Source organism: Glandiceps talaboti, chromosome 8, assembly GCF_964340395.1.
Source record: "Glandiceps talaboti chromosome 8, keGlaTala1.1, whole genome shotgun sequence".
NCBI lineage: Eukaryota > Metazoa > Hemichordata > Enteropneusta > Spengelidae > Glandiceps > Glandiceps talaboti.
In genome coordinates, this window is record NC_135556.1 from 16,905,803 (window position 1) to 16,933,013 (window position 27,211).

The 27,211-nt window shown below is 35.8% G+C and overlaps 1 protein-coding gene across 1 annotated transcript in view; it reads right to left on the reverse strand.

Moving 5' to 3' along the window:
• Positions 1-1,392: 1,392 nt before the first annotated feature.
• LOC144439479 (cytoplasmic dynein 2 heavy chain 1-like) overlaps positions 1,393-27,211 on the reverse strand; it is a 58,410-nt gene continuing 32,591 nt past the window's right edge. The window contains exons 43-76 of the mRNA XM_078128767.1: positions 26,646-26,919; positions 26,228-26,377; positions 25,663-25,895; positions 24,906-25,128; positions 23,896-24,038; positions 23,138-23,380; positions 22,655-22,792; positions 21,970-22,244; positions 21,640-21,763; positions 21,071-21,192; positions 20,570-20,783; positions 19,796-20,047; positions 18,260-18,280; positions 15,895-15,993; positions 15,288-15,411; positions 14,654-14,817; positions 14,236-14,355; positions 13,795-13,929; positions 13,405-13,548; positions 12,485-12,640; positions 11,791-11,910; positions 11,430-11,561; positions 10,993-11,065; positions 10,250-10,410; positions 9,453-9,578; positions 9,056-9,166; positions 8,547-8,784; positions 7,759-7,964; positions 7,278-7,499; positions 6,331-6,546; positions 5,586-5,785; positions 5,011-5,092; positions 3,728-3,844; positions 1,393-2,837 (exon numbers count right to left, since the gene is read on the reverse strand). Of these exons, the coding sequence (XP_077984893.1) occupies positions 2,679-2,837; positions 3,728-3,844; positions 5,011-5,092; positions 5,586-5,785; positions 6,331-6,546; positions 7,278-7,499; positions 7,759-7,964; positions 8,547-8,784; positions 9,056-9,166; positions 9,453-9,578; positions 10,250-10,410; positions 10,993-11,065; positions 11,430-11,561; positions 11,791-11,910; positions 12,485-12,640; positions 13,405-13,548; positions 13,795-13,929; positions 14,236-14,355; positions 14,654-14,817; positions 15,288-15,411; positions 15,895-15,993; positions 18,260-18,280; positions 19,796-20,047; positions 20,570-20,783; positions 21,071-21,192; positions 21,640-21,763; positions 21,970-22,244; positions 22,655-22,792; positions 23,138-23,380; positions 23,896-24,038; positions 24,906-25,128; positions 25,663-25,895; positions 26,228-26,377; positions 26,646-26,919 (5,517 nt within the window). The 3' untranslated portion in view covers positions 1,393-2,678. The remainder of the gene's footprint in view (positions 2,838-3,727; positions 3,845-5,010; positions 5,093-5,585; positions 5,786-6,330; positions 6,547-7,277; positions 7,500-7,758; positions 7,965-8,546; positions 8,785-9,055; positions 9,167-9,452; positions 9,579-10,249; positions 10,411-10,992; positions 11,066-11,429; positions 11,562-11,790; positions 11,911-12,484; positions 12,641-13,404; positions 13,549-13,794; positions 13,930-14,235; positions 14,356-14,653; positions 14,818-15,287; positions 15,412-15,894; positions 15,994-18,259; positions 18,281-19,795; positions 20,048-20,569; positions 20,784-21,070; positions 21,193-21,639; positions 21,764-21,969; positions 22,245-22,654; positions 22,793-23,137; positions 23,381-23,895; positions 24,039-24,905; positions 25,129-25,662; positions 25,896-26,227; positions 26,378-26,645; positions 26,920-27,211) is intronic.

Genomic DNA, 27,211 nt, shown 5'->3' on the forward strand with positions numbered 1-27,211 from the left:
ATATTCCCATGAACCTTCACGCGAGTCTGGGGGAAACTCAAACTCGCAGGAAGTAGCTTCTAGAGCAGTGCATGCTGGACTCGAGAATACTTCACCAACATCGGTACGAATACAATGTTCATGCATCCATAGGCTCTGACTGTAGACTAAACGATTTAGGTACTTTCGTGACAAGTTATCACGTCTAAATTACAACAAACATGCCTCGTAAGCCAATGGAAGATATGAATTGTGTGACTCCCGGCTTTGGGTAGTTGAAACGTGGTTTTCCCCATACTGTCGTCTATGTGTCTCATAGAAGAACCCCAGCGGTATAAGAGTCTGGGTAACCGAGACTAGTCAGTCACAGAAAAATAAATCTGAAACATGATACGATCTGCTCTTTCTTAGCAATTGAAATATTAGGCAGTACATGTATGGTATTTTTCAGGTCTCACGTTTTTGTTACATAGTCTGTAAGGTACGCCGTGACGGGGCGCCCTCACACATCGGCCAACCCCTAGCAATATATCAATAAAGTCACACACTTGTTATAGACCTGGAGGGTCTATGCTTAAGGCCAATAATTAATTAATTACTTAATGAATTGATATATTGAGAGGAGGCCGGTGAGGGCGAAACGTCACAACGTATCTTACAGTCTATTTTGTTACAAAGCACATAAAATAAAATCGAGACACTGATAACGCCTAAGTATAGAACATGATGTATTTTATATCACTGTGAACACAAATCAACATCACTGTCAAATGAAACAATGGACATTCAAACACAAAACTGTGTTCAGTGAGACAAAACATAAAATGTAACATTTTGTGTGTGTGTTCTATCAGTGCCTATGTTTTTTTTTTATGTAATTCATACAAAAAAACCCAAACAACAACGTGCTGCCTAATTGAAACAGTATAGTCTCTTTCGTTTGGTTGTAACTGGGAATTGTTTGGAGGGAAAATTTTTGTAATTAGCCATTGGGGATAACCATTTGATTTCAGAGGGAAGGGTTGTGACTGGGGGATAGTCAAAAACAAATATTATTGATGCCCCCCCCCCCCCAATAAAATGAACTGATCTCACTGTATTGAAATCCAATAAGTTATTAGTAGACCTTTTCTTCTTTTTCTTCACATTCTGCTTCAGTACATAAAAGTAAAAATGGGAAAAGTACCCCTTTTCAACTTAATGCTTACTTCAAAATGGTCACGTGAAAAAAAAAATTTGTATACTCTTATTTCCAAATTGTCTCTCCAATGTCTACCAAAAATGTAAGGCCTTAAAAATGAGGTACATCGTTTTAGTCAAGAAAGGTCTAAATATGTGTTTGTACAATGAACAGTGCAACCTACACTATCCAAATAGACAATAAAGTTGAAATATGCAGTTGTTATATCTCATATATCTTTATTTTCACACAGAATAAACATCATATAGATGATACATTATCAAACACATATACAGAATTATGAAATTTACAATACATAGAAATATCGTACTCTGTAAAGAAGTTTCAAAATGTTGAAAAACCCTTTCACTCAATGAATTCAAGCAAGTCAATTAGTAAGTATTTCATAACTGTATCCATGTAAATTTTGTCTTTTTCATTCCATGCTTGGTGCGAATATTATCTTTATCTACAAATGTCAAATTGAACATCAAAATATATTTCCATGGTATTTCCTTTTCAAGATTTAAGACTAATAGTATAAATGTAACTTTGGAATAGTTTAATCTACTGAAATTCAAACTATTTTCTATTGATAGACACATTCAATGAGTAAGTACATTGGACTTAAGTAATAACAAGTGTGTGTCTTTATAGTTGTTGACAATTTACAGTTGATATATTTTACACTTGCAACTGATTTTTTTAAATACAAGCTGGGAAAAAACACCAGTGCATTTGCTTGAATGAAGTGAGGTATTAATGAAAGATTTAATGCACGGACAAAATTAGTCAAAATACAACAATACAATTGACACCAAATCAACAGAGGGTGTCTCTGACGTAGATTCAGGTGGTGTTGTTATCAGTTTGCTTATACCTGTGAAAATTATAATGTGTAATGTATTATCGATATCAGTCATGGGATCCAGGGACTCCTGTGGTGTTTATGCTTTGATAAGGTACCAACACATGTCTTTGCATGCTTACCATGAACAAGCAAAATACACTGGTGTTTTTTCATGGGTTGTATTAGTGAATGACATTCTTCATTTAATAGTGTGGCACAGTTTGTAAATGAGGCCTGTACAGGCTGCAAACAAAATACACACTTTAACTTGCTTAGGACCAAAGCGTCTTCACACACATACATGTATGCACAAACAGGAATGGTAAACTACGACTGCAGTGCACTTAGAATTTTGAAAACATCATACCATATAATGTCATATATGTATTATCTGAAATCACGATATTGCTCAATATTTTTTCAATGAAGTTGGAATAACATAAGGGTATTTACAAAACAAAAGTAATAGTCACCAAGAACTTTGACATTACAGACTATGCCCTCTTTAATAAACTAATGTATTGAGACTTTTTTTGGCTGAAGTACGTTCACACAGAGGGTGAAAATTATTTGTACTCTGCGTAGAATAGACAGTATAAAGATGGACGGCATACTATAAGAGTGACAAAAAAACACACTGTAGAGAGAGACTGACATCTCCAAGGCCAATTACTGACTCTTTAAGAATAGAGCTGCACCAGTTTGCACCCATTGGTTCTTATTACCACCACTGGGTAAATTGAGATGGGTGACTATCTTATCTCTGTCGGCACTGTAGTAGATAGGTAGAGATATACATTCATCTAGTGGGTATGGATCAGGCATATCCTGTTAACACAAAACAAAATATCACATTGTTTAAAACCACCTGAAATACTTCTTTGTTTTTTTGAGAACTTTCCAAACTATTTTGTAGGCTACTAGATTTAAAAAGAAGGTCATGAGTTATTGGCAATACAGTTCATGTCATAAAAGCTTAGCATCTGGGTGTTTGAGGCACACACAATCCTTGTTAAAAAGGCTTAGCATTTGATGGTTTTCTGCAACAATTTACTAAAACAGAACACATCAAACGATGCATCAGTATGAGGTGACAAATGTTTCAAACACCAACTTCTTGAAACCATCCCACTTCCACAATGTTACAATTTTGTGATGTGTTTGAGACCACATAAACTTCAGGTCTGTGGACCCACGTGGACGCATCCTTAGTCTCTTATCACAAGGATTGTGTGTGTGTCAAACAAGCATTGTGTGTGTCTCAAACACCCAAATGCTAAGCCTTTATGACATGGAGTGTAAATATCATAAAAATAACAAATGAACTTGGCCTGGTATTCCTTGGCTAAAATAATAATTACATTATGCATAAAACTAAAATAAACAAGTGGGGAAAATACACTGTAATTCAATGTTACCAGACAAACATTTGACTAATGTGTGAGACGTAAATATTGTGTTAAAATAAACAGAAGAACAGAAAATGTTTAAATCATAGTGGACACTATCACACGGTTATTTCCATACCAAAGTGTGTAATGAATATCACACATGACTACCTATGTCTTCACTTTTAATGCCATGTGAAAATAATTAAGTTGCATAAAAAAAACAGAGCACTGGAATGATTCATGCCACTTTAGAATTCAGATCCTGAAAGTATCCACACTATAAACAGAATCTTTATGTATCTATCTAGATGTAACTGTTGGTCATACCTTCATAATCCATGACACTGTACATGTAGGAATAGCAGACACACTGGATGAGTCCCGTTGGTTCTCAGAGAGATGTCTACCATCAAAAGTGCAACCTTCTAGCTGTAAACCACCGATCTAAAGACATACAACCAAGAAACATGGTATAAATTCGAATCTATAGCCTGTGTGATGTCATTCTTTGTCTCCAGGATTTTGTCTAGTAGTCCACTGAGACTAATGGGTTCAGATACAAAAACAATAATAATAATGTTTACGTAACTCTACAAGTTACTATAGTTACTTCTGAGTATCCCTTTAATGACACTTATTTGTATAAAGAGTTTACATGAACCATGCAATCAAAACAAATTATACTTGTCAACAGACTATTTATTTAGGTCAGATTTGGCAAAAAAAAAATTGTTTCTGGTCAGGACATTTTGTCTAAAGTGGTGCGACGATCCATATTTAAAAAAACAACTTTTATTCTCAACACACCTGTCACTCAATCTACTATTTATGGCAGTTACTGTTTTTTTAATTTAGTACTTTAGAGCAAGTATGTATGTGGGGCAGATGTCATTTGCTTGTTCATGACTGGCTCTGCAGTTGTCTTCACTGAAGTAGAGAGGGTTATTTTTGTGTTTCCCCACAGATCTGCAGACTGCATGGGATGGACAAACACACAAAAAAGACTGACACAAAGGTATTTAAGTGATGCGCATGCTGACCAGAAACAATTCCGTTTATTTTTGCCTGGGAGAACACAATATATTGTGAGTGTAGAGAAACAACTATGAGTTTATCAAGCATCATTATCAGAACTAAAATAGTTTTAACAGTCTTCCTATGCAACTTTCAATATCTTCCCCCTTTCCGCTGTCTAATATTAGACTAAATTACAACCACACACTTAGCAGCCCTTACAGATCATGCATTTGCGTCTATCTAGACAACACTTTACTAGTAGAGGGCTGGGCCTTCCAAATATTCTTTATACTGTGGATGTAATGTTTGGCTGTTTGAGGCACATTTAGTCTGCACATTTGAGGTACATTTAGTCTCCATATTTGACGCACATTTCGTCTATATATTTGAGGTACATTGCATCTGCATATTTGAGGCACATTTCGTCTGAATATTTGACGCACATTGCATCTGCATATTTGAGGCACATTTCGTCTGTATATTTGACGCACATTGCATCTGCATATTTGAGGCACATTTCGTCTGTATATTTGAGGTACATAAGGTTTTATATCTGACAAAACAGCTTGGATAACATATGTGGTTTGTGTTACCTTGACTTGGTATCTGGCACCAGATATACTTCCTTGCCATGTACACGCAAATTTCAAATTATCCATTGAAGTTTGGGTTTCCCTGCAACAGGAGAGAGGAACAACATAGGCAGTATTAACATAAGGTTAGGGGTTAACATGAGGTTAGGGGGGGGCTAACATGAAGTTAGGGGGTTAACATGAGGTTAAGGGGGCTAACAATCTTCATTTGAGTCAATACTGCTTTTTTTTCATAAACAGGAATTTTTTGGTGTTTAAAATCTATTCCATTTCATTCTTGCATCAGAATTGAATGTAATAGAGTTCTCCCCTGTACCAGAGAAGTACTTGCTAGTCACTAATATTCATCAAAATCGACATCAAAAGATACGTCCATTGCAAGTCACAATCAAGTCCATAATATTTACGTATCTGATTTGAAGAATATTGTTGCAGTTATGTATGATGACTGCTTGTTGGTATGACCTGTACCTGTTTTCCAGTACCACCTTATCCTGGGCCGGAAGAACCCCTCATAGAATAGCAAAGTTATGAAGATATAGATAATGAAGGACGATGAATGCAAAGACACCTACCTGGCTGTTTGTTGTCTGAGTGCATTCAGGAAAGTGTCTGGATGGAACAACTCAGACAAATCTAAAGTATCTGATAATATAGTTCTATGTTCAGCTTTCTCTACCCAGTTTTGTATAGCCATGGTTCTAGCCACTAGAGCTCTCAGATATTGAATGGGGTCTTCAGGACCGTCCCATCGACTCAGCCATGACATTGGTGTCTGTCAACAAACAATGATACCACATTAGATTTTCATGATGTGCTGGGTTTTTTTTCATTGTCAAGGAGCCATACTTGATTTACATGTCAAAACTAAATCAACTTCAACTAAAGCTAGTGAGATACTGTTCTAAAATATCAATCAGTACACTAATACATTGGATTAATGGCAACATGCAAACGGACGTGCAAACTTGGCAAAATCAGTATGCACAAATTTACAAGCAAAAATATTCAGATCTCTGTATTCTTTCTCTCATATTAAAATATAGACAAACTTGTTGATATCATGACCATATTATTCACATTACTTCCTAAATAATATTACACAATTTCATCTTCTGAAAAAAAAAACTTTTACAAACTTTTTAAAAAGTCATCTACAATTTTAACAATGTGTTTTGTGCATGACTGTTCAATTGCTCGTTTTGGTACAAACCTTATTTTCAGTTTACATGTAATATATATCCCATACTTGATCTCATCAACTTTTGAATCAACAGATCAAGATTCAGACTTTGTGTTCCAGTTTTGTAGATTACTTACCTCCTGTTTAAGTAAAGATGTTGCCATACCCTGCACATCAGAGTTTAGAAGCATAGTTCCACGGATGACTTTACTCAAGGCAGCTAATGTAGAGTGTACAAACTGGACTAGTTTGACTGCATTGTACTTTTCTAGTAATATAAATGATGTAATAGGTCCTTGGGAGACTGATTTATCACTGGGTGCTTCTACTTTCATCTGTATGATCTGAGATCCCTGTAGTAGAATGTAACATAACAATATTTGTGTTATTGATTTGGGTATAATGCTGATGTATGATATATTTAAAGATTTCACAACTGTGGACACAGTCAAAAATTCAAATTTATTTTGACTGAGCCACACAACAGACGTAGACAGATAGTCACAGAGACTTGTATATGGTTAACAGATAGACAGGCAGAGACAGCTGGATAGACAGACATACAAACAGAAAGAAACAGACAGACAGACAGACAGACAGACAGACAGACAGACAGACAGACAGACGGCTAGGCAGAAATGACAAGCAGGCAGTCAGCCAACCAGCCAGACAGCCAGAGAGAGATATTATATATATACAAGCCAGACAGCCAGAGAGATATTATAAATACAGAGACAGAAAGTCCAACAGACAGACAGACTGACAGAGATAGACAGACAGACAGACAGACAGACAGACAGACAGACAGACAAACAGACAGTGAGAGATCTTGTATATACCGAGAGATAGAAAGTCATACAGACAGACAGAGAGACCAACTGGCAGAGAGATAGAGGCAGACAGCAAGCCAGCCAGAAAGACAAACAGACAGAGATTGATGACCAACCAGACAGCCAGCAAGCAAGCAAGCAAGCCAGACAGACAGACAGACAGACAGACAGACAGACAGACAGACAGACTGATAGGCAACCAGTCAGTCAGCCAGCCAGCCAGCCAGTCAGATGGAATGAAATTCAAACTTTACCTGGTTGAGCTTCTTCCATAGATTCAGTATAGGACTTAGCTCAGCAGCCCACTTCTCTTTATCAAATTTACCCTCTGCTGCATCAGATCTCATCAACACCTTCAACTGGGAGATAACTTGTAAACTGACAGTACGCTGTGCTGATCTCTCAATGTTGGCTGGTAAACCAAAATATTGGGGTTTGTCTTCCTCAGGTAATGACTCAATCAGATCTACAAAATCCTAATATGTGAATGGAAAGAGATCTTTTTAATCAAATTCTATTTCAACATTCTTGGATATGGGGAGATTTTGGGACGACACTGACAGAAATACATGAATCAATTCACATGTTGATATCAACTTGGATATGAGCAATGTTACATCAGGACCAGTTTGTGTTCTACATCACACATTATTGAAGTAAATGATGACAGTGTCATTTTGCACAATTTTCTGACATTCTATTGTTACAGTCAGGAAAACTGTCGGTACTACTCACCCTGTGATGGCTACTGCCAGGAAGTGTGATATTGGACACCAATTTTTTACCACGTCCACGGGATCCGCTACCACTTAGTACATCATCATTGAAATATTGCTCTAAGTAGGATTTCAACACTCTCACATCAAAAACATTATCAACTCTTCCACCATAGATGGCGCTCTCATATAAACCATGTACAAACTTCCAAGGATCTTCCTTGCCTGTTGAGTATAACAGTGAGAACAATTTCAATGGCAGTCTAGGTAAAAGATGATAATTAGTAGATCTGGTCTAAACTGGAGGATCAAATACTTGCTATATGACTATGAGGCCAACGTATAGGTTTCTATAGGCCAGCCTATAGGTTTCTATAGGCCAGCCTATAGGTTTCTAGAGGCCAGCCTATAGGTTTCTATAGGCCAGCCTATAGGTTTCTATAGGCCAACATATAGGTTTCTATAGGCCAGCCTATAGGTTTCTATAGGCCAGCCTATAGGTTTCTATAGGCCAACCTATAGGTTTCTATATGCCAGCCTATAGGTTTCTATAGGCCAACCTTCCAGCCTATAGATCTCTGTAAGCCAGCCTATAGATGCCGATAATGATAAACTTCACCTTGCAAATTCCTTTCTGATAATTGTAAATCACAATACATCTATTCAGTAGCCACAGGTAGTGTGTTGTTATATTTTGTCTATGTATTTACTATACCATGCTTCCATAAAATTTTGTAAAGTGATAAAAGAGTATTATTATTTCTCCCAGGTAAGACATTCCAGTGTCTACAATCACAACAAACTTACCCAGAGTTCTTCCCAATCTATCGATGATATCAGCTCCAGCACGTAGATCAGAGGTGGCAAATTCATAGAATTTAGTCCAACCCTGTGGGATATAGTTTCTTCTTTCTTGTAGGACAGCATGAAACCATGCCAACGCAAACAATGCCTGTGATCTGACTGCATTGTTACCCTTGGCAACAAATTCGGGTGACCATGATTCATAGGTTCTAAGTAAATTCTTCTTGACTCCAGGAGGTGCCTACAAATCAAAACATAATTTATATCATGAGAACCAGAGAATTATATCATGCACAAGCCAAGTTGAACATGGTCAAACTGAAAATACAGAATTTATACCCTGGTTGTTCTATTTGTGGCATGATAGTTTTGTCACTATAAGTTGAACAAGGCCCCTTATGTTATTCATACTTTCCTCGGCCGAACTAAGAAAAATAGAGGAATAATATATAGTACCTGATCAGATAATGCACAACAGTGACAATATGATAACAAATGATAAGACAGCATACCTCATAGGTGACCTTCAAACTTGACTGTAGTAGTATGGTAGGGAACTTGGGATGAACTTCTGCTGTTAACCATAGACGGAATTCTTCATGTGGTTCCAATGAATTTAATTCCTGAAATATAACAAATCACAGACTTTGTCAATGTTGTTTTCTTTTGGATGGTCAATTTTATATGAGTTGGTTTTATAAATAAAAATAGACAGACAAGGTTACACATTGGGTCAAAGATCAAAATAGAAACAGACAGACAAACAGAGTGAGAGAGAATCTGAGATAGAGAGGGAGATAGACAGACAGACAGACAGACAGACAGACAGACAGACAGACAGACAGACAGAGAAGTGAGTGAGTGAGTGAGTGAGTGAGTGAGCGAGCGAGCGAGAGTGAATAATCTTACCTTTTCTAGAGCTGGTAACCAAGCAGTCACCAAATGTAAATTCTTCAAACATAACCAGTCACCATTGCGGGAACATTCATGCAGTAACTGCATGGCAATGTCAGCTTGACCTTGACCCATAGCAACCTGAAGACAAAAGATAACATCATCAGCAAAAAATAACAGACATATACCATGGAATTTGTCACCCAAAAATTATTGGCACCCATTTTTTTCGACCAAAAACACCTTCAAAGGGGAAAAACTGAATACAAATGTATATTGGTAGTATAGGAAATGGTTATGCTTGACAATATACCAACATTAACTTGTCCCCCCCACTCCCCCCAAAAAAAATGTTGACAGATACAGAATGCCTATAAAGTGATAATTTTCCAATGAATTCTATACAACACTCAACAATCATTCATCCCTGAATTATGTATAAATGCCATGATTTGCTCTTTTGAGTATTCAATTCTGACTCACAGTGTGCCCTCTAATGATAACCAAATTTTGTTGTTGTGAGTCAAAATGAGAAAAACTGGGATTTCTTGTGAGTCACCACATAGTAAGAGATAGGGGACAACAAATTTTGATACGTCCCTAGAAATCGTGTGCGTCAGTGGTGCATCAAATTGGCTTAGAGGGCACACTGGTCACCACATAGTAAGAGATAGGGGACACCAGATTTTGATGTGTCACTAGAAATCGTGTGCGTCCGTGGTGCGTCAAATTTGCTTAGAGGGCACACTACTTCTGAGCAGCTTTTCACACTTTACTCCTAAAAATACATTTGATTTGATTGGTCATCATACCTGGTGATACCGTTCAGGTCCAACCTTCTCACTAGCTAAATCTTGTAACTCCTGTGATGGATCAGCACCTGGTGATATGACTATTAAGACAGGTTCAGTGCCAACTGTCTCTTTTAGTAACCGCTTCAAGTTCAAGGTTGGTGGTGACAATTCTTTCATTCCTGTCGATGTAAAAATAATCATGAATTAGGCTTTATCTGGGATCATAACTGATGTAGTTTTAGTGGGGGACTTTTTTTTTTAATGTTATTAGGTCAATATAGAAAGTCCAAAAACTGGCAACTGTCGCTTTCAATAATCTCTTCATGTTGAAGGTGGGTGGTGAGTCATGGTGACAATTTTTTTCATTCCTGTCAAAATACTTAAATTATCACCGAGTGCAGGGCTCAAAGTTAGCAGTTACTGTAGGCCACTACTGCTAAATATCGTATCTCAACTACCAAACTTATAAGGTGTTTGGAAATCATAGAAGATCATCAGTGAAACTATTCACTATCTGACTACCAAGCATAGATGTTAAATTCAAGCCCTGGGGTTAGGCTATAGCTGTGACCATGGCTGATGCACTATCTCTGTTTTTGTGTGGGTATATTATTAGGTCTTTTGAAAAAGTTTGTTAAAGAATGTGGTTTCTATTTATTTACACGGCTCTAGTAGTGTTACTTTGCTGATTTCAACCTTTTTAAATACTTTGAGAAAAATATTATGAAAATGGCATGAAACTAAAACTAAAAATATCTCACCAAGTGCTCTAGATGCAAACAAAGTCATTGCACTTTGAAGTCTGTCTGGACGGATTGCTTGTACAACCAAAACCTGTAACAACATAGAAGAAGCAAAGGAAATTAATATTCTTCAAAGGCGATTTTTATTTTACTGTATGTCAAAATTCAAAGCTATATGAAAATAATCGATCTGAATGAAATTTGACATCTTCCATCTTCTAAGACAGAATGATATATTATTAAGGTGTACTATTTGACTCTCTAGCATAAGGTAAAATGTTATTGCAGGTACTGAGAATAAGTCAACCTTCTTGTTCTATTTTGACTCTCTAGCATGAGGTAAAATGGTGAACAGTTACTGAGATTTGTGGATTCTGCAGTTGTCAATTTAGTCCAACTAAAAGTGGAGGGCGTCTGATCCTATGGTAAGACTAGATGATAGAGGGCGCACTTACCTGTTGGAATTGTGAAACCTTCTTCAACAATGGAGATGGGAAATCTTGTTCACAATGAGAACTTCTAGAGAACGATAACCACATATCACTATCTTCCAGGCACAGTGTTTGATAGAAATTGGGGAATGTGCTCTGATAAAAAAGAAAATGCAATTTAAAATTGTTAAACATCAAAATTTCACTTCTTGAGCTTACAGAATATTTTAAGACCTTCAGTTATCAGATTTTGAAATACAACATCAATATATATTGTGAAATACTAGATAAAACACTTTGATGGTAACAATGGAATACAAGTAGTTCTGATCATACCACTATTTATCTTGTCATACAGACTACACATTAGAGAATGCTATATTACCTTGAGAAGTGAGACAGCAGCATGCCTCTCTTGGTCAATCCAAGATGGTATATCTCTGGAATGCTTGCCAGAATCAGTTTTCACATCCGATACTATCAACCCTAGCAATGCTTCCCATTCCTACAAAACAAAACAACGTCATCCATGTTTAAATTCCACACAGAAATATAAAATCTGATCATTTGAAAGTTAGTGAATGTTTGGACTATATGCACTACTAACATTTGATCTCAAAACAAACATTGTGTATCAATGAATTCAATTTTATACATATACTGAAAATGAAAGAAAAATCTTCATCATGTATGACTCTAATATGAGTCAAATGAGATATAGTTTGTTTTGCAGTTACCAAAGTTGGGCATTCTCAACAAGTCCAAAAAATTCTTCTGATATTGTTTCAGAACACATATTTAAGGAATGGACAGAGTTCTTTAGACACATTTTGTATGTACTGTACTGTACTGTACTGTACTGTACTGTACTGTACTGTACTGTACTGTACTGCACTGTACTGTACTGTACTGTACTGTACTGTACTGTACTGTACTGTACTGCACTGCACTGCACTGTACTGCCATGTGATTTTAGCCCTCATTTTTCCATATATGAGATACTTTCTTATGACATATCTTTCCAAAAACAACTGAAGAGTGGGTAATTGGAATATGGTATATTCATTATATATACTTACATTATCTTCAAACATCTTAGGATGTGTACCATGTACTAGATGCAAAGCAAACATAAGTCTATCAGCTTTAAAGAGAGATCTACACACATACTCATAGACTAGATTCTGTAGTGAACTAATTAATGTCTTGATTCTCATCTCTGTACTGCTACCTTCCTGTAGAACAAACCAAATAACACAGTATTATGTTCATGTCTTGCTAACTGAACAAGTACTGGTACATTATATAGGGCATTTAGGGGAGTCAAATCATATATATCTCAATTGTCTTATGCTAAACGTTGCCAGCCATCAATGTGTGATATTAATCTTATGCTAAAAGTAAAGTTACCAGCCATCAATGTGTGATGCCAGTATTAAAATCAAGTGATGCAAAACAACATGGAACTGACAAATCTATGTCAGTTGAGGATCAAGAGTTGAACTTAGAAGCACAGATAAGAGGTTGTGTTCAGCAATAACATATAAGGTATCATTATAGGCATTAAAAGATAATAACGTTATTGACATTGTCATGCTGTACACCACCATGATTAAAGTACATGTATACACTACCTGTACCTTCAAATAAATGTTTTGTTATGAAATGAGATGGAAGACACTATACATGTACAACAATGCAAGAGTTTACATACACACAAGCACGCACATGCATGCACATACACACACACACACACATATAGACACACAACATAAAAGTATATTATCCTGGTAAATACACATGCCTGCCTCAGTTTCAGCATATTATTGCTTCATGGCATGTAAACTATATTTTTTTTGTCAATTTTTAACCTACAGATGAATTGCTATCAGTAACATCAAATTGCTAGTCATAAAAAACTATATCCACTTTTGTATTAATTATATTTTTGATTTCAATTTATGTTCGTTTTGATAAGTTCAGGTAATTGTGTACTTACTGTTTTGTTCTGTAGTGCTCTCTGGAAGAGTCTTAAGAAAGCTCCAAGACTAAACCTGTACATGTTATTAAGTTTAGTAAGATCACTAATCACAAAGAACAGAGTACTGCCACTCTCTGCTAGTGGAAGGTATGTGTTTCTTTCCTGAAATGAAAAGTGACAGAAAAAAAACATGATTTCTGCTCATTCAAAACATTTATGTATGAGTGTGGAAGCTGTAATTTCATACTCAAATAGAGTGAAAAGAAGTTAGTTCAAAACGAGAAAAGATTTGGGCCTAAATGTAAGCGTTCTTAAAATCTGTATTTGGACCGTGAGTTTTAAAAGGCTTTGTTTCAATCCCAGGTCATCGCATTTATTTTCCGCACCAACTTTTTCTATAGCTCTTACCTGATCTAAAGAAGACTGTAGTCGTACCGACTCTGTTAAGGATTCAGCAATTGTCATACTACTGGCTTTTGTCTTGTTAAGTGATTCTATCAAATCTTTATTGGCCAGAATGTTACCCTCAGCTTGAGCTAGTTCCTAGAAAAAAATAAAAAGACACATAAAATTGAACTTCTGCTAACTCCACAGAAATATAAACATAAACATGAAATGTAATATTGTCAACATAATCGATCAGAAGATGTCTTGAGTTTGTTTTGGTGAATATTTTTATACATTGTTTTTGTCCTTTCAAATTTATACTTTCAAGACCTTTTTGAAACAATCTTTATTTTTTTGAGCTGTCACAATATGAATCAGAAAATACAATGATCCATAAGGGACAATATTGGAGATTTTGAATGATGTGCTCATTTGCATATCTGTTGGCATATTAATTCTTACCTCCAGTAATGACTCTTCAAGCTGAGCTAACTGAATCTTGAGTTCTTCTTCTTGTCTCAGTAACTCTGTCTTTCGTACTTCTAATTCAGGTTTCTCATGTTGGATGGTGGTAGCTAAAAGCTGCATCACAGAAAATATGAAAAAAAAGAATGTATCACTATATTGACTTTCTCAGTGCAAAAGGAATCCAATACTTTGGTGTGTCATATCATAAGGGTTCTATTATGCGTACTAGGTACATACAAATTGTTATTTGCATACTCCTGCTACTTCCTAGCGAGTAAAATTGTAATTTCAGATAAGGAGAATTCTGATGTCTCTATAAAATTCTTGACTCCTTGGAAAACTGCTGAAGGTAAATCAAATATAGACTAAGTCTTTGTCAGCCATTGTTGATGAGGATAAGGGTTGTTATCACCTGTCCAGTAAGACCAGCTCTGGTTGTTGTAAAGTTGACTTCTGTTACGATAGAGCCAGCATCTGGTGGTATTTCTGGACTTGGATTACGTGTTGTCATAAAGAGTCTGAAATCTTCATTGTAATCGATCACTTTTTCACCGATCTGAACCACAAATCTAGGACCTAATAAAAAAATTCCATCATGAGTGACAATGTTTTTGACTATTTTTTAAAAATTATTTAGCAACTTGCTAAAGTGTGAAAGTTTTGAATTGAAACAAAACAATTAAAGTTAACACATAAATACATGAAGTAAATTTTTGATTGGAGAATTGTATACATGTAATATCGTAACTTGTAAATGCAGATATTTCAATTTGGAAAGTCGCAATATCTGCACTTGGTGTGCCAATCTGGTTAGTCCTGTTTTTCCCAACGTGTAGTTTTTAGTGTACAAACAAATACCCTGGTAGAAAGAGGAGGTTTAATTCACTGTATTTCATGTCTGCTGTACATGTACTTGTTCTTAATGTTCTCATTTGCTTATCTGTCTGGTGACCACTTCCATGACATAACTGCATAGTTTATGAAAATACCTTTATTTTCCTGGAGTGGCGTTCCCCTTTAAAATTCAGTTATTAATATGAGTTTACCTTGGCTGACTAGATCACCTCTGAGTATAGGGTAAAGTATGGGCTCAATACCATCCATTTCTTGTACTATCAAAGTTTTACCAAACCTTACTGCTAATTCTAATGAAGTGGTGAAGTTGGAATCCTGTAACAAAGCAATATTTCTATTACTATACATAGGAGAAAGTCTTACTAACTGAATTAATGTAAACATAACTTTCTCCTCACAAGTGATGTGTTCAGTAGTAAAGAATGCTGTTATCTAGCAAGTGAAACAATACCCTTAACTTGCTGGACCAGAAATGTTGGTGTCATTCAAGTTATGTGTAAGAAGTCATCTAAGGTTTGAACAGCTGAATGAACTGTTTCAGTGATTTACAATATTTTGGGGGGAATATCAACATCGAAACTAAATGTGCCTGCATCCGAAAACTAAAAAACTTCTAGTACTGTTACATAGACTGCTGGAAGATTGGCCACTGAGGGCAGTCTTCTCATCCCTTCCGATATAAAGGATGCTATAGACCTTGTGATGTGTTTCAAAGTCTAACTATTACAGTGCATAGGATTATGTGAGTGAATGAACATTAAAATGTGTTCTTGGAAAGGTTAAAGTTCACATCCTGACCTGTTGGTTGACGACCTCTAGCCTGGATTCTCTGAGATGTGCTTTCAGCCATTCAGTTGCCCTTGACGATGGATCAATGAGGAACGGTCGTAGCGAACTCTGAAATAGATAAAAGTCTACAATTCATGCATATTCTTTGAAATCAATTATTAATAGAGGAACATAAACATATACCGGGTAGATACAGCGGAGTGGAAGACATAAACATTAATTGACAAGTATTAGGTTTATTTGGTGAGGACAAAATTAGTTGGAAACAAAAATACTATTTTATAAACTTGTAATAGTTGGATTGTTTTAGGTTTAAAAGTATTTATAATGATAAATAAACATTTACAATTAATATCATTTTTAACTATGATGTGGAAGAACTTATTCAAACAACGAATAGGAACACAACTTTATTATTACATTTCATTACCGTAACGGTAAAATGAAAGTTTCTGGCTAAGACATTTTAAGCAAACTCTACTGAGCTGTCTCCATTGATCAAACTTTTATTGTAACTCTAAAAGCAGCATAGCAGAGTCTGCCTAAAATGGTATAGCTACAAATACTTCTTGTGAGGAACAATTTTGAACAGTCACATTCCGTGTCTATTACAGACAAAATCATTTAACCTTACCATCACCTAATATATAATCTGTATTGGGAATAAATACATGACCACTGAAGGAGCTACTTGTCAAGTTAATGGAAGTGTGTTGAAAGATAAACAAATCAAACTGGCAGGCAGACTGGAGATTTAATTAAGCTGTCTATGGTTTTGGTTCATTTCTTGAATGAATGCAGAGACTGACATGATTACAAATTGCCCAATAAGCTGCCACATTCATTTCTTAAATGAATGCAGAGACTGACATGATTACAAATTGCCCAATAAGCTGCCACGTTCATTTCTTAAATGAATGCAGAGACTGACATGATTAAAATTGCCCAACAACCTGCTGTCACATGTACTAAGAATGCATTGCTATAACTTATAAGTCATAGTTTACTAGGCATTATTTGAATCCATCTTTGAGAGTTGCAGTTGTACTAAGAAAAAAGAGTTGTTCATGTTTGACAAAACTGTCTTGACTTGTCATCATGCCAATAACCATGTTGAATCATGAAACGTTTGTACATATATATGAGTGACAAATTTACACTTCTACATTGTAGTTTGTTGACTTAGAAGTCTTTCCTTTTCAAAGTGAAATCAACCGCTTGTCCAATGAACATACTCCATTTACTTTCCTTTTGGAAATAAAATAATTGTTACCAAATTTTCATTATGCTTCAATAGAATGATGTGAGACATAACATACAATGTGTTTTCAACTATAATCCATAAAGTGCTTAGTTGTGTGCAGCATGTCAATATTTTCAAAGTTACACAACACAATGCTAAAACATATGGTACAGTTTCATTCAGTCTTCTTCTCAATTTTAAAGGCCAAGTTTTCAGTCCAAAGTTCTTACATTAGTATTATCTTATCAATCAAGGCTTTGTCAGACAACACTTTTCTCCATCAATTTTAATTCTTATCCAAACTCGGCCTTTAACTCTTATTATACTATGCACAAGCCAAGTTGAACAAAAAATATGGAATATATACTCTGGTCGTTCTATGTCATGACAACACATGCGTCTGTGTCATGACAACGTGTGTCTACGTGACTGATTCTGCTGTTTTCGAAATATGAGTCAAAACATTCAAAATTATCATTACTTTCCCAATTTTTCTTTGATATTACTGGCACTGGTATAATTATGTTATTCTCCAATGTTTTTCTTCATTCAGTTGGAATATACACGTGACCCAAGGGCTGTCACTACTTGTCTAGTGGCTCATAGTGACAAAGGCCCCTTAGGTCACTCGTATTTTCCTTGGTTGAACAAAGAAACATATTGGAGAATAACATCTAAGAATGTCATACTAGTGTAGACACTATCAGGGCATGTTTGGCCATCTATGGGTTTGTACTTTGATTCACCAAACTACTAAAAACCACTACATGTACGACCCACAGGATATCAAAGCATATACTGTACATCTGTACGTCATACATCAATTCTCACAATGGCATTCTATTGAAGTACAATTAAAATTTCCAATAACAATTACACACAACTACATGTTTGTCTGCCAGCCGGGATTTCACACACAAAAAAACTTGGTTTTCACTTTACCATAAATATGAGCTATACCAAATGTGTTAGATTATTATAACAAAAGAAAGCTTGCAGTGCACAGTATAAACACAGTGAGACACAAGAGATAGAGATAGAGAGAGATGTTACAAATTTGATGAAAGGAGAGAAGGAAGCCCTTTAATGCGCACATCTAGATATGGTCGGATCAAGTGATTATCGTCTTACCCCAACTTGAAGATCATTGACCTGCATGTCATGGAATCATCATGTAAAAATGATCACATGCAATGATTTCAATCCATTGTATTTAAACAATGAGAATGAAAAAAAATGGAGAAAAGGAAATAATAGGGGGAACTCTGAGATTAGTATGTCTGCTATAGGCAGCCATTATGTCAAATGCAAGATATAGCCAATACAGCTACTGAATGCGATAACTTAAAACAAACAAGCAGCTAAGATCTTAAAATGCAACAAAATAGCTAAATACTACCATCAAATGAGCAAAATTAACATTCATATACACAGTGTAAAACAATTATTTCTATGGCATGCAAAAACATTTATTACAGTAGGGTTTGTACTTCGTAGTATATGTGCTGTGTGTGTGTGCTGATTACCATTACTTTGCACTTACTAAAACTAAACCAAGACTCACACCAAATTATGGAACACATTTCTTAAAATGACGCTGTTATATTACATCATGCTACATTCAAATATCATGCATTGTAAAGCATCTGTGTATCTTATTTTACTTTACTAGTACTGCTTTTTTTGTTAAAATATCGATAACAGAAACTCATGATGTGACTAGTGCAAGCCATGTCATGCATTCAATGTTAAAAATGATTCATGATGACGATTTAAAACAAATGACATTTCCCACCACCCAGCCATCAATTCATAGTAATCTTATGCAAGTTATTAGCATTACTATTCTCAATAAACTGATTGTAAATTCAAATCATATTTTCCTAAAATGAAAAAACTTTCTATATACTTTATTAAATCAAATTCAAGAACTGAATGAGGCATTGTGTATACATTTGCACATGAATTATATTATTCTAATTTTTTGTCTTCTAACAGAGTTCAACTTTGACCCCTGACCCCACCTTCCACTTATGACCTTCCATTTTCACTATCTTGAGCTTGATACTGCCAACAGACTATATTATAATGCATACAATGCCATATGCCAGACAAAGTGTTCACTATAGGCTACTTTTAAAAGTGACTGTATAGACTAGGTTCTAGCTAGGATTTAAATGCAAAGGCATTGTGATGTGTGATTTATATCAAAATTCTGAAGTCCATCTTATATTTAGATATTTACCAAAGTTTATTCAAATTCAGATTTGGAATTGGAACTCATTACAACAAAATACTTTATTTTTTTCCTTTAAATTTCAACCCCATTATTGTTCTAGTCTAATGTGTAACAATTTGGCTTGGAGCAAAGCTTGTCTCTCAGATGTAATGAAAATTGTACACTGAATAAAACTTATGTAGTTTAAATTTTGATATCTATCACTGTCATTTCCTTCCCACCATATATCCAAGAAAACTAAAATCTCTCTTCTTCACATTACATCTATCACTATTATCTTTATTTACCTTTCTCTGTTATTTCCTAGACAGCTATCTATTTATTTCACACACACATAATGAAAATGATGTTTAGAATTAATGTTTGTCACTCCTATCACCAACACCAGAGGGAGTAAACTCCTTAAGATGGCAAAACCGAATCCTTACCTGTAGGATAACCATGGCATTTTGCATGGATAACTCATCACCTGGCAACCCTTCACCTTTCCAGGTAAGTTGCTCAGACTCGGTACTTAGGAACCTCCTTAATTCAAACTGTGAAAGTTGTGTATATTCCATCCACTGTAGTAGTTTGTTACGTCTGATGTCTTCAGACTCTGATGACAAGTAGGTGATGAACCCTGATGCTAGCAGTGCTCGTTTTGGTAGCGTCGTCAGTTCCTCTGTCAGTTCTTTCACCTATTTATAACAAAATAAGTGATCTGCATTAATCATTTTCTATCTCAAAACTTATGTTATTTAGTAAATTTCGAAACCAGAAAAAAGTGCTAATTTCACACATTATGTTAGTACACTGTTGTTTCAAGTTTGTGAATACACGAAGACTCCCAGGAAAGCCTCATTCACACTAAACCCAACATATGCACCTTGAACTCAAAACTATGAATAATATGGAATAATTGCAATCTATCTTAAATACTTGACTGCCTGTATCTATCCTACATGATTTCAAAAGTGTGAGTAACTTGGGCTCTTTGAAGCATTTATCCTGAAATGTCAGCTGTTTTCATCTTCCCCAAGGACATTTTATTTGAACACTTTTTTACTTAATAACTTACTGTTTGAATGACAATGTATGACGAACTTGAACTTATTTCAAAATATGTAATTCATACTTGGGGAAATGGTTCAAAATGAAAGCTACAGTCACTGTGGAATTGGTTTGGGGATGTTAAACTGTTTCTGAAATCTCCAGCCTACCTGTTCATTCCATCTTTGATGTTCACCTTCTAGTTTACCCACTAAGTTTTCAGCAGCTTGTATAGTCTCGTTAGCCTTGTCTAGATCTAATTTCAGTGTAGCAGCTTCAGTGGTACGTTTCTCAAACTTAGTCCTCAATTCGGACACTTTCTTGTCCACTTCATCTAAACCTTTCTGTAACTTCTCCATCCTGGACACGGCTTTCTGTAAATTCCTGAATTTGAGATCAGAGAGAAGATTAACAGATGAAGAAACAATCAATCAATCAATCAATCAGTCAATCAATCAATCTATCAATCAATCAATCAATCAATCAATAAGAAAATTTCTAGCGCCCTGTATCCTATACAAGGTAAAGTTCAGAGGCACTGTACAGTTATATGTTGAAAGCTGTTGGTTCTTCCTGAAGGCACTAAGTGTGGGTATCCATAGAAGCTCTAGTGGCAATATGTTCCAAAGACACAGTGTGGCACATTAGAAAGCTTGGTCACCAAAACTTACTTTCTAAGATGGGCTTGTTCTGTCTCTAATGGTTCAATCTTTTCCAACACATAGGAAAACTTCACATTAGCTCTAACCCAGCTGGCTAAAGGTGCAGCAGCAGCACTGGCACGTTTGGCATTCTGTTGAAAGAAAATATCATATTTTATAAACTGTCCTGTATAATTTCATACAAACCTGTATCTGCACTAAATATTCTTATTGAATATGTTGATAGCAGTAACCAATACAAATGTACTAAAGGCAGAAATAAGTCTGACTGGACTTTTCCTTTAAGTTGATAGCAGTAATCAATACAAATGTACTGAAGGCAGATATAAGTCTGACTGGACTTTTACTTTAAGTTGATAGCAGTAATCAATACAAGTGTACTAAAGACAGAAATAAGTCTGACTGGACTTTTCCTTTAAGTTGATAGCAGTAATCAATACAAATGTACTAACGGCAGAAATAAGTCTGACTGGACTTTTTCAATACAAGTGTACTAAATGCAGAAATAAGCCTGACTGGACTTTTCTTTTAAAGTGTATTAATTAGCTTAGTTAGTTTTAAATAGCTGAAATATTCACCTTATCTTCAAAGGACGCACCATTCTTGCGTAACAATTCTTCTACTCCTTCCCTTATATCACGTGTAACTTTACGAGCGTCAAACGATGAGATTTCTTCTTTCACTCCTCTCTTTGCCAAGAAACTAGACAAGATAAGACAAGACAAGATAAGATAAGAAATGAATAACTTAGCACTCTGGCATGTGTGTAGGTCATCAATTTCTTTGTACACTACTTTGATGTGAATGTTATGTTTATAATGAAAATATAAAGTGACCTTTTGCTGACCTCATATTTCTCCGATTTTAACTAGTAATAACAAAGTCCACAAACAAACAAACAAACCTACCTTCTCATACTATTCCATGATGTATCTAATATTCCCATTAGTCTGAGAACACCTTCCAGAATATCCCGGATAACATCTGGAGGAGCTCGTAAAGCACGGATTTCACTGAGACTTTCTGATTTGATGTTGCCCACAGCCTGTTTAGCTTCTTTCACCAGAGGTTCAATTTCAGACAGTTCAATGTCAATGGCTTTCTTTCGTTTTTCAAGTTTGACATTTTCTTCAGCTGTCTTGCCTTTTAGAGCTTCTATTTCAGTTTTCTGTTCACTGGCATTCTGTAAAAAAGGTGATGAAAGAAGTACATTATACTATTTCTGATGTAAAGTTATAACAAAATCTACTACCTGTAGGAAAATTATACATGAACTGTATGTCAATCCTCAGAAAAAACTAGAAGACAGACAGACAGACAGACAGACAGACAGACAGACAGAGAATGAGAGAGAGAGAGAGAGAGAGAGAGAGAGAGAGAGAGAGAGAGAGAGAGAGAGAGAGAGAGAGAGAGACAGACAGACAGACAGAAAGAGACAGAGAGAACAATGAATGAAACTTCAGAAAACATGAAACGAAATGACTTCCTACATTTATCTAGACTGTAGGATATGTCGTGTTGTTCAGCCCTATCTCAGTATCTGGATGATAGCATGGCACAAATGTAGTATCTTACAGACTAACATTTACCTACCTGCATACTAATAGTAATCTCTCTCAAGGCAGTGTCAGCTTCCTCCTGTTTTTGTGCTAACAATGCAGATTGTGTTGCTGCTTTACCCTTCAGTTCTTCTACAAGAGCTGATGCCTCATTCAGCTTGGACAAACCAGCCTACAAGATAACCACATGATTATAAAGATGTCACAATCTATATAAAGATCTGTCACGACAAATACAGAGTGTCAATACAAAGAAATTTATAGTGTCAAAGTAATGTCATCACTACAGAATTTCCCATAAACCATTGCAGGAAATCCACAACATGCCCAAACACATGTCAATGCAGTTGGCCTTCTATACAAGTCTCAAATTTGAGTAAGTGACTGAGTTAAGAGGTCAATGTGTCAGTTCATCATCCCAAATCATATATAAGTTGATAGCAGTATAATACAAATGTACTAAAGGCAGATATAAGTCTGATTGGACTATAATACAATATCAAATCTGTTGACTCACTTGTAAATGACTTTGTCTCTTCTCCACATCTCTCTTCTTATGGCCATAGACTGATAGATAGGTATGTAGGAATGTCATGTATCGTCTAGGTGTGGCCATAGCTTTACCACAAGACTCATGAATTTGTAGGAAGTTCTTTAGAATTTCTTCCCCTCCTTCTAGTTTCCGTCTTTGTTGTTTGTCTTTGCTTGCCAATGATGCACCTTCTATTTTTGGTGGGCGGGTCAGCAGGATCTTGGGAATCTGATGGTAAACCAGAATGAAAAGTTAATAGAAAAATCCAGTCACAATCAGTTAATACCCACTAACCCTTGCAGGAAATCCCCAAGATCGCAATACATGTGTCATGTGCAGTAGGAATTCTTTACAAGATTTCAAAGTTGAGTAAGTTACCGATGTGTGATTTTATCACCCACAATCATTATCTAAGTTGATAGCAGTAATCAATACATATGGCAAAAATTACACTTTTCTTTTAAAACAAAACACAACACTTATAATAGTTTCAGTACCTCAATACAATTGATAAAATGTGTTATTCTGCACATCTTAGACTTATAATAGACAAGCTTAGAATACATATCAATCAAAGTCAAAGATTCGAAAGTAAATACTTGAAAAAATGCACTGTATGACACATTCTTTATTCTTTATATGTTGTATGTAAGAGAAATGCCGTATCATTGACAAAAGCATAGAGGGATGAACACACTACTAATTTGCATATTGCATGTATGATTGATGAATACATTACTTACCCTTAGCATACTTTCCCGACTCCATCCATCCATCCACTGTACAGCACATTTCTTATAAAATGATGGATTACTTTCACAGTTGACTGAAAACAGAGGGTTGGTGCTGTCCATCACCAGAACTACATGCAGGTTTCTCTGTACACCTGGAACATACAACAAAATGCAAAGATAGTTGATGTGATTCAAAACACATAACTTCATAGGCAGGTGACAATGTAATACCAACGTACAATCTTCATTGACGTATAAGATGTATCACAGCTACATATGGGTTGTCAGTGGCTGCGCAGTTAGCTAATATGCCTATTACTTCTGCAGCCTGGATTTGACTAAAATATAACCAGGTCTGTATGTAAGACGGGTGATGCTCAGTTTGACCCGGCTGAATAACACAGGTTTTCCCTGGGTACTCCAGTTTCCTCCTGCTCCTTTAAAACTAGAGCACTACTCTTGTGGCGACCATTCAACAAAATTTCCAAATTTATTTGGAAAATAGATTATAACAAGGTAGAGTACATTTTGAAGGAGATATTGACCCTTCTTAGAACACTTTATCTTTCTCAAATCACAATATCATAATCAGAAATGGTCATTTACTTTGAGACATATAAAGATGTACAGCCTAATTACATGTAATTAGGTCAGAATCTACATAATGGGAAGAGAATGTTGCATGATCAACTGAAAAGGCAAATGTACAAAACATAGATTTTATTCAGTATGTGGGGACAAGTCCTGATTTTGGCTTTGGGATAACTTTACTTTGAACTTTGTGTTTTAAGTCAGACATAGAATGAAGTAATGAAATATTGGTTTGAAATTAAAGCTGTCATTCCCTTCAAAACAGGTAGATTTGTTTTGATGAATAAAACAATACATTAATGATATTTATAGTAATCTGGATGGTATGCCTAATACAAAACATTAACTTGTTGGATTAGCCAATCAGATCAGAGTATACATGTTATTCAAATAACTTAGTACTGGAATAGCCAATGAGAAAGGCTTACGTGATGCAAAGTAGTTGAAAAGAGTTCCTCTAAATCCAGCTTCTGAGGCTTGATCTCTGAGTGGTGTTAGGATTGGTTCTAATTCTTCTGGTGTGTACAAACCAGGCACTTCACCAGCAGCTAACAAACTATTGATCAATTCTAAGAACTGTGGCAGTAGGAACTGATGGTCTTCTAGTAGTAGTACAACTTGTTCTGCATCCACACCAGTTATCTGCATCACCTGTTGGCATGACAGCATATTGATGGTTTTGACTAAAAGCTCATAGTGCTTATTGGCTGAATAGCTGTATTAATCTTAAAAGACAAACACTTGCAATCAACATTCATCACACATAAAATCCATCTACACCTAATAAAGTATAAGAAAGCCCCTTAACTATGGATGATTAGATATTCCTCAATATGATTATATCCTTCTTTAGCCAAGGAAAACACGGGTAACATAGAGGGCCTTGTTACTGTGAGCTGAAGATGAGAAATGACAAAACCCTTATGATAGGAGTATTCTTAAGTTGATTGAAGGAAATATTGGGAATAATGAATTTATACCTGCACTGGTTTAATGTATGAATATTCAGGAAAATAATGGCGATGTTGAACATTTTGAACACTACCAAACTGATGACAGTGAAGTGTGTTGTGATGTGGAACAACCAGAAAATAAATCCAGGATACTGTAATGTATTTTTTGTTTGAATGAGTACAATTCAACTTGTGCATGGTTTAATGCCCTTAATCTGATAACAATACTCACATGTTTGAGATCATTTTTGAAGTGTTTCAGTCCATATCCCCTGCCTGTCTTTGGAGAGACCATGTCCATGTGATGCATATGGGATATAATAGTTACAGCAGTTCTTCTTCCAACACCACTCCTACCGGCCATTAATAATGAACCTCCAGGCTGGGTTAGAACTCTGTCAACTCTAGCCATGAACTCTAGAGTCTCTCTGAACAAAAGTAGATCTAGTTCTCTGTTATCACGAGCTGAATTAGAATGTACACAAAATATGTTAATTAGATGACCTGACACAAAAGGTGTTAATTAGATGACCTGACATGACCTCCAGGCTGGGTTAAAACTCTGTCAAATCTGTCAAATGGAATTTCTTAAATAATTCAAATATATATTCTGTTCAACTTTCTCACCATAATTACCAAGTAATTCCTAACACAAATCTACAGATACAAACAGGCTCCAGACAGATAGACACAGACACAGACACAGACAGACAGACAGACAGACAGACAGTCATGGACATGCACACACACACACACACACACACACACACACACACACACACACACACACTTCTTACCATATACTTTAACACCCTTGTTAATGACTTCTCTCAAATCATCTTTATTCAGTCTACCAAGTGGTTTGCCATTGGGTGGTAGAGGGGCTCCTGGTGCACTGATGGGGGCTCCAGCTTCTGATCTTGCTCCCCATGTTACATAGTATGCATCTAATGAAGAGAAAGCAAAGACTGAGTAACTTTACAACTCCAATAACTCCACCAGTAAAATATTTCTGTTATCAAATTACCCCATTCTCCATATGATTTTTTCATGAGAGGTTGCAAGGACTAGAGACCACTCTAATATCAATCACTCAATCAATCAAAACATTTCGAAATAGCGCTATTACAGGGGCTTTTCTGGGGAGAACACAGAAATTACAACTCGTCGAGTACCAGTATATATTCACATTGATGCTGTCAATGGTTGACTTACCTTGCAGTCTGTCAAAGATATGACTAGCATTCCACTCTGACTGTAGTATGCCCATCAGAATGTTATCAAACTTAGCCAACCCATCATCTCCAACCAGTCTATCTCTAAACAGTCTCCTGGCTTCATATGCCCATACTTCTAATACATGGTCACTGCTACTCTCTGATGTTGAGGCATTCAGATCATACCTGAGAAGTCCTAGTACCCAGTTTGTCAGATCACGTGGTGTGAAGAGATAGTGACTATACTCATCCACTGAGAAACGACCTCTAGTCTAGGTGTCAAAAAAAATTTACTAAGAGTTAAAAAGGTATTATTTACAAGCATGTATAGTGTAATTATAGAAGTTGTTTCCTGTATGCTCTCCAACACATTTCACATCTTGTCAACTCTGAAGAGGAAACACAAAATCATAATCAAGGACTCAAAGAAATGAGATCTGATATCACAAGACCTTGTATTCCTATCTGCTACAATCACATGGTAATGACATAAATTTAAGTTACAAACTAGATGTGTACATTTTACATCAATTTGGTGGACAGTTTGATAAACTGGAAGTATAA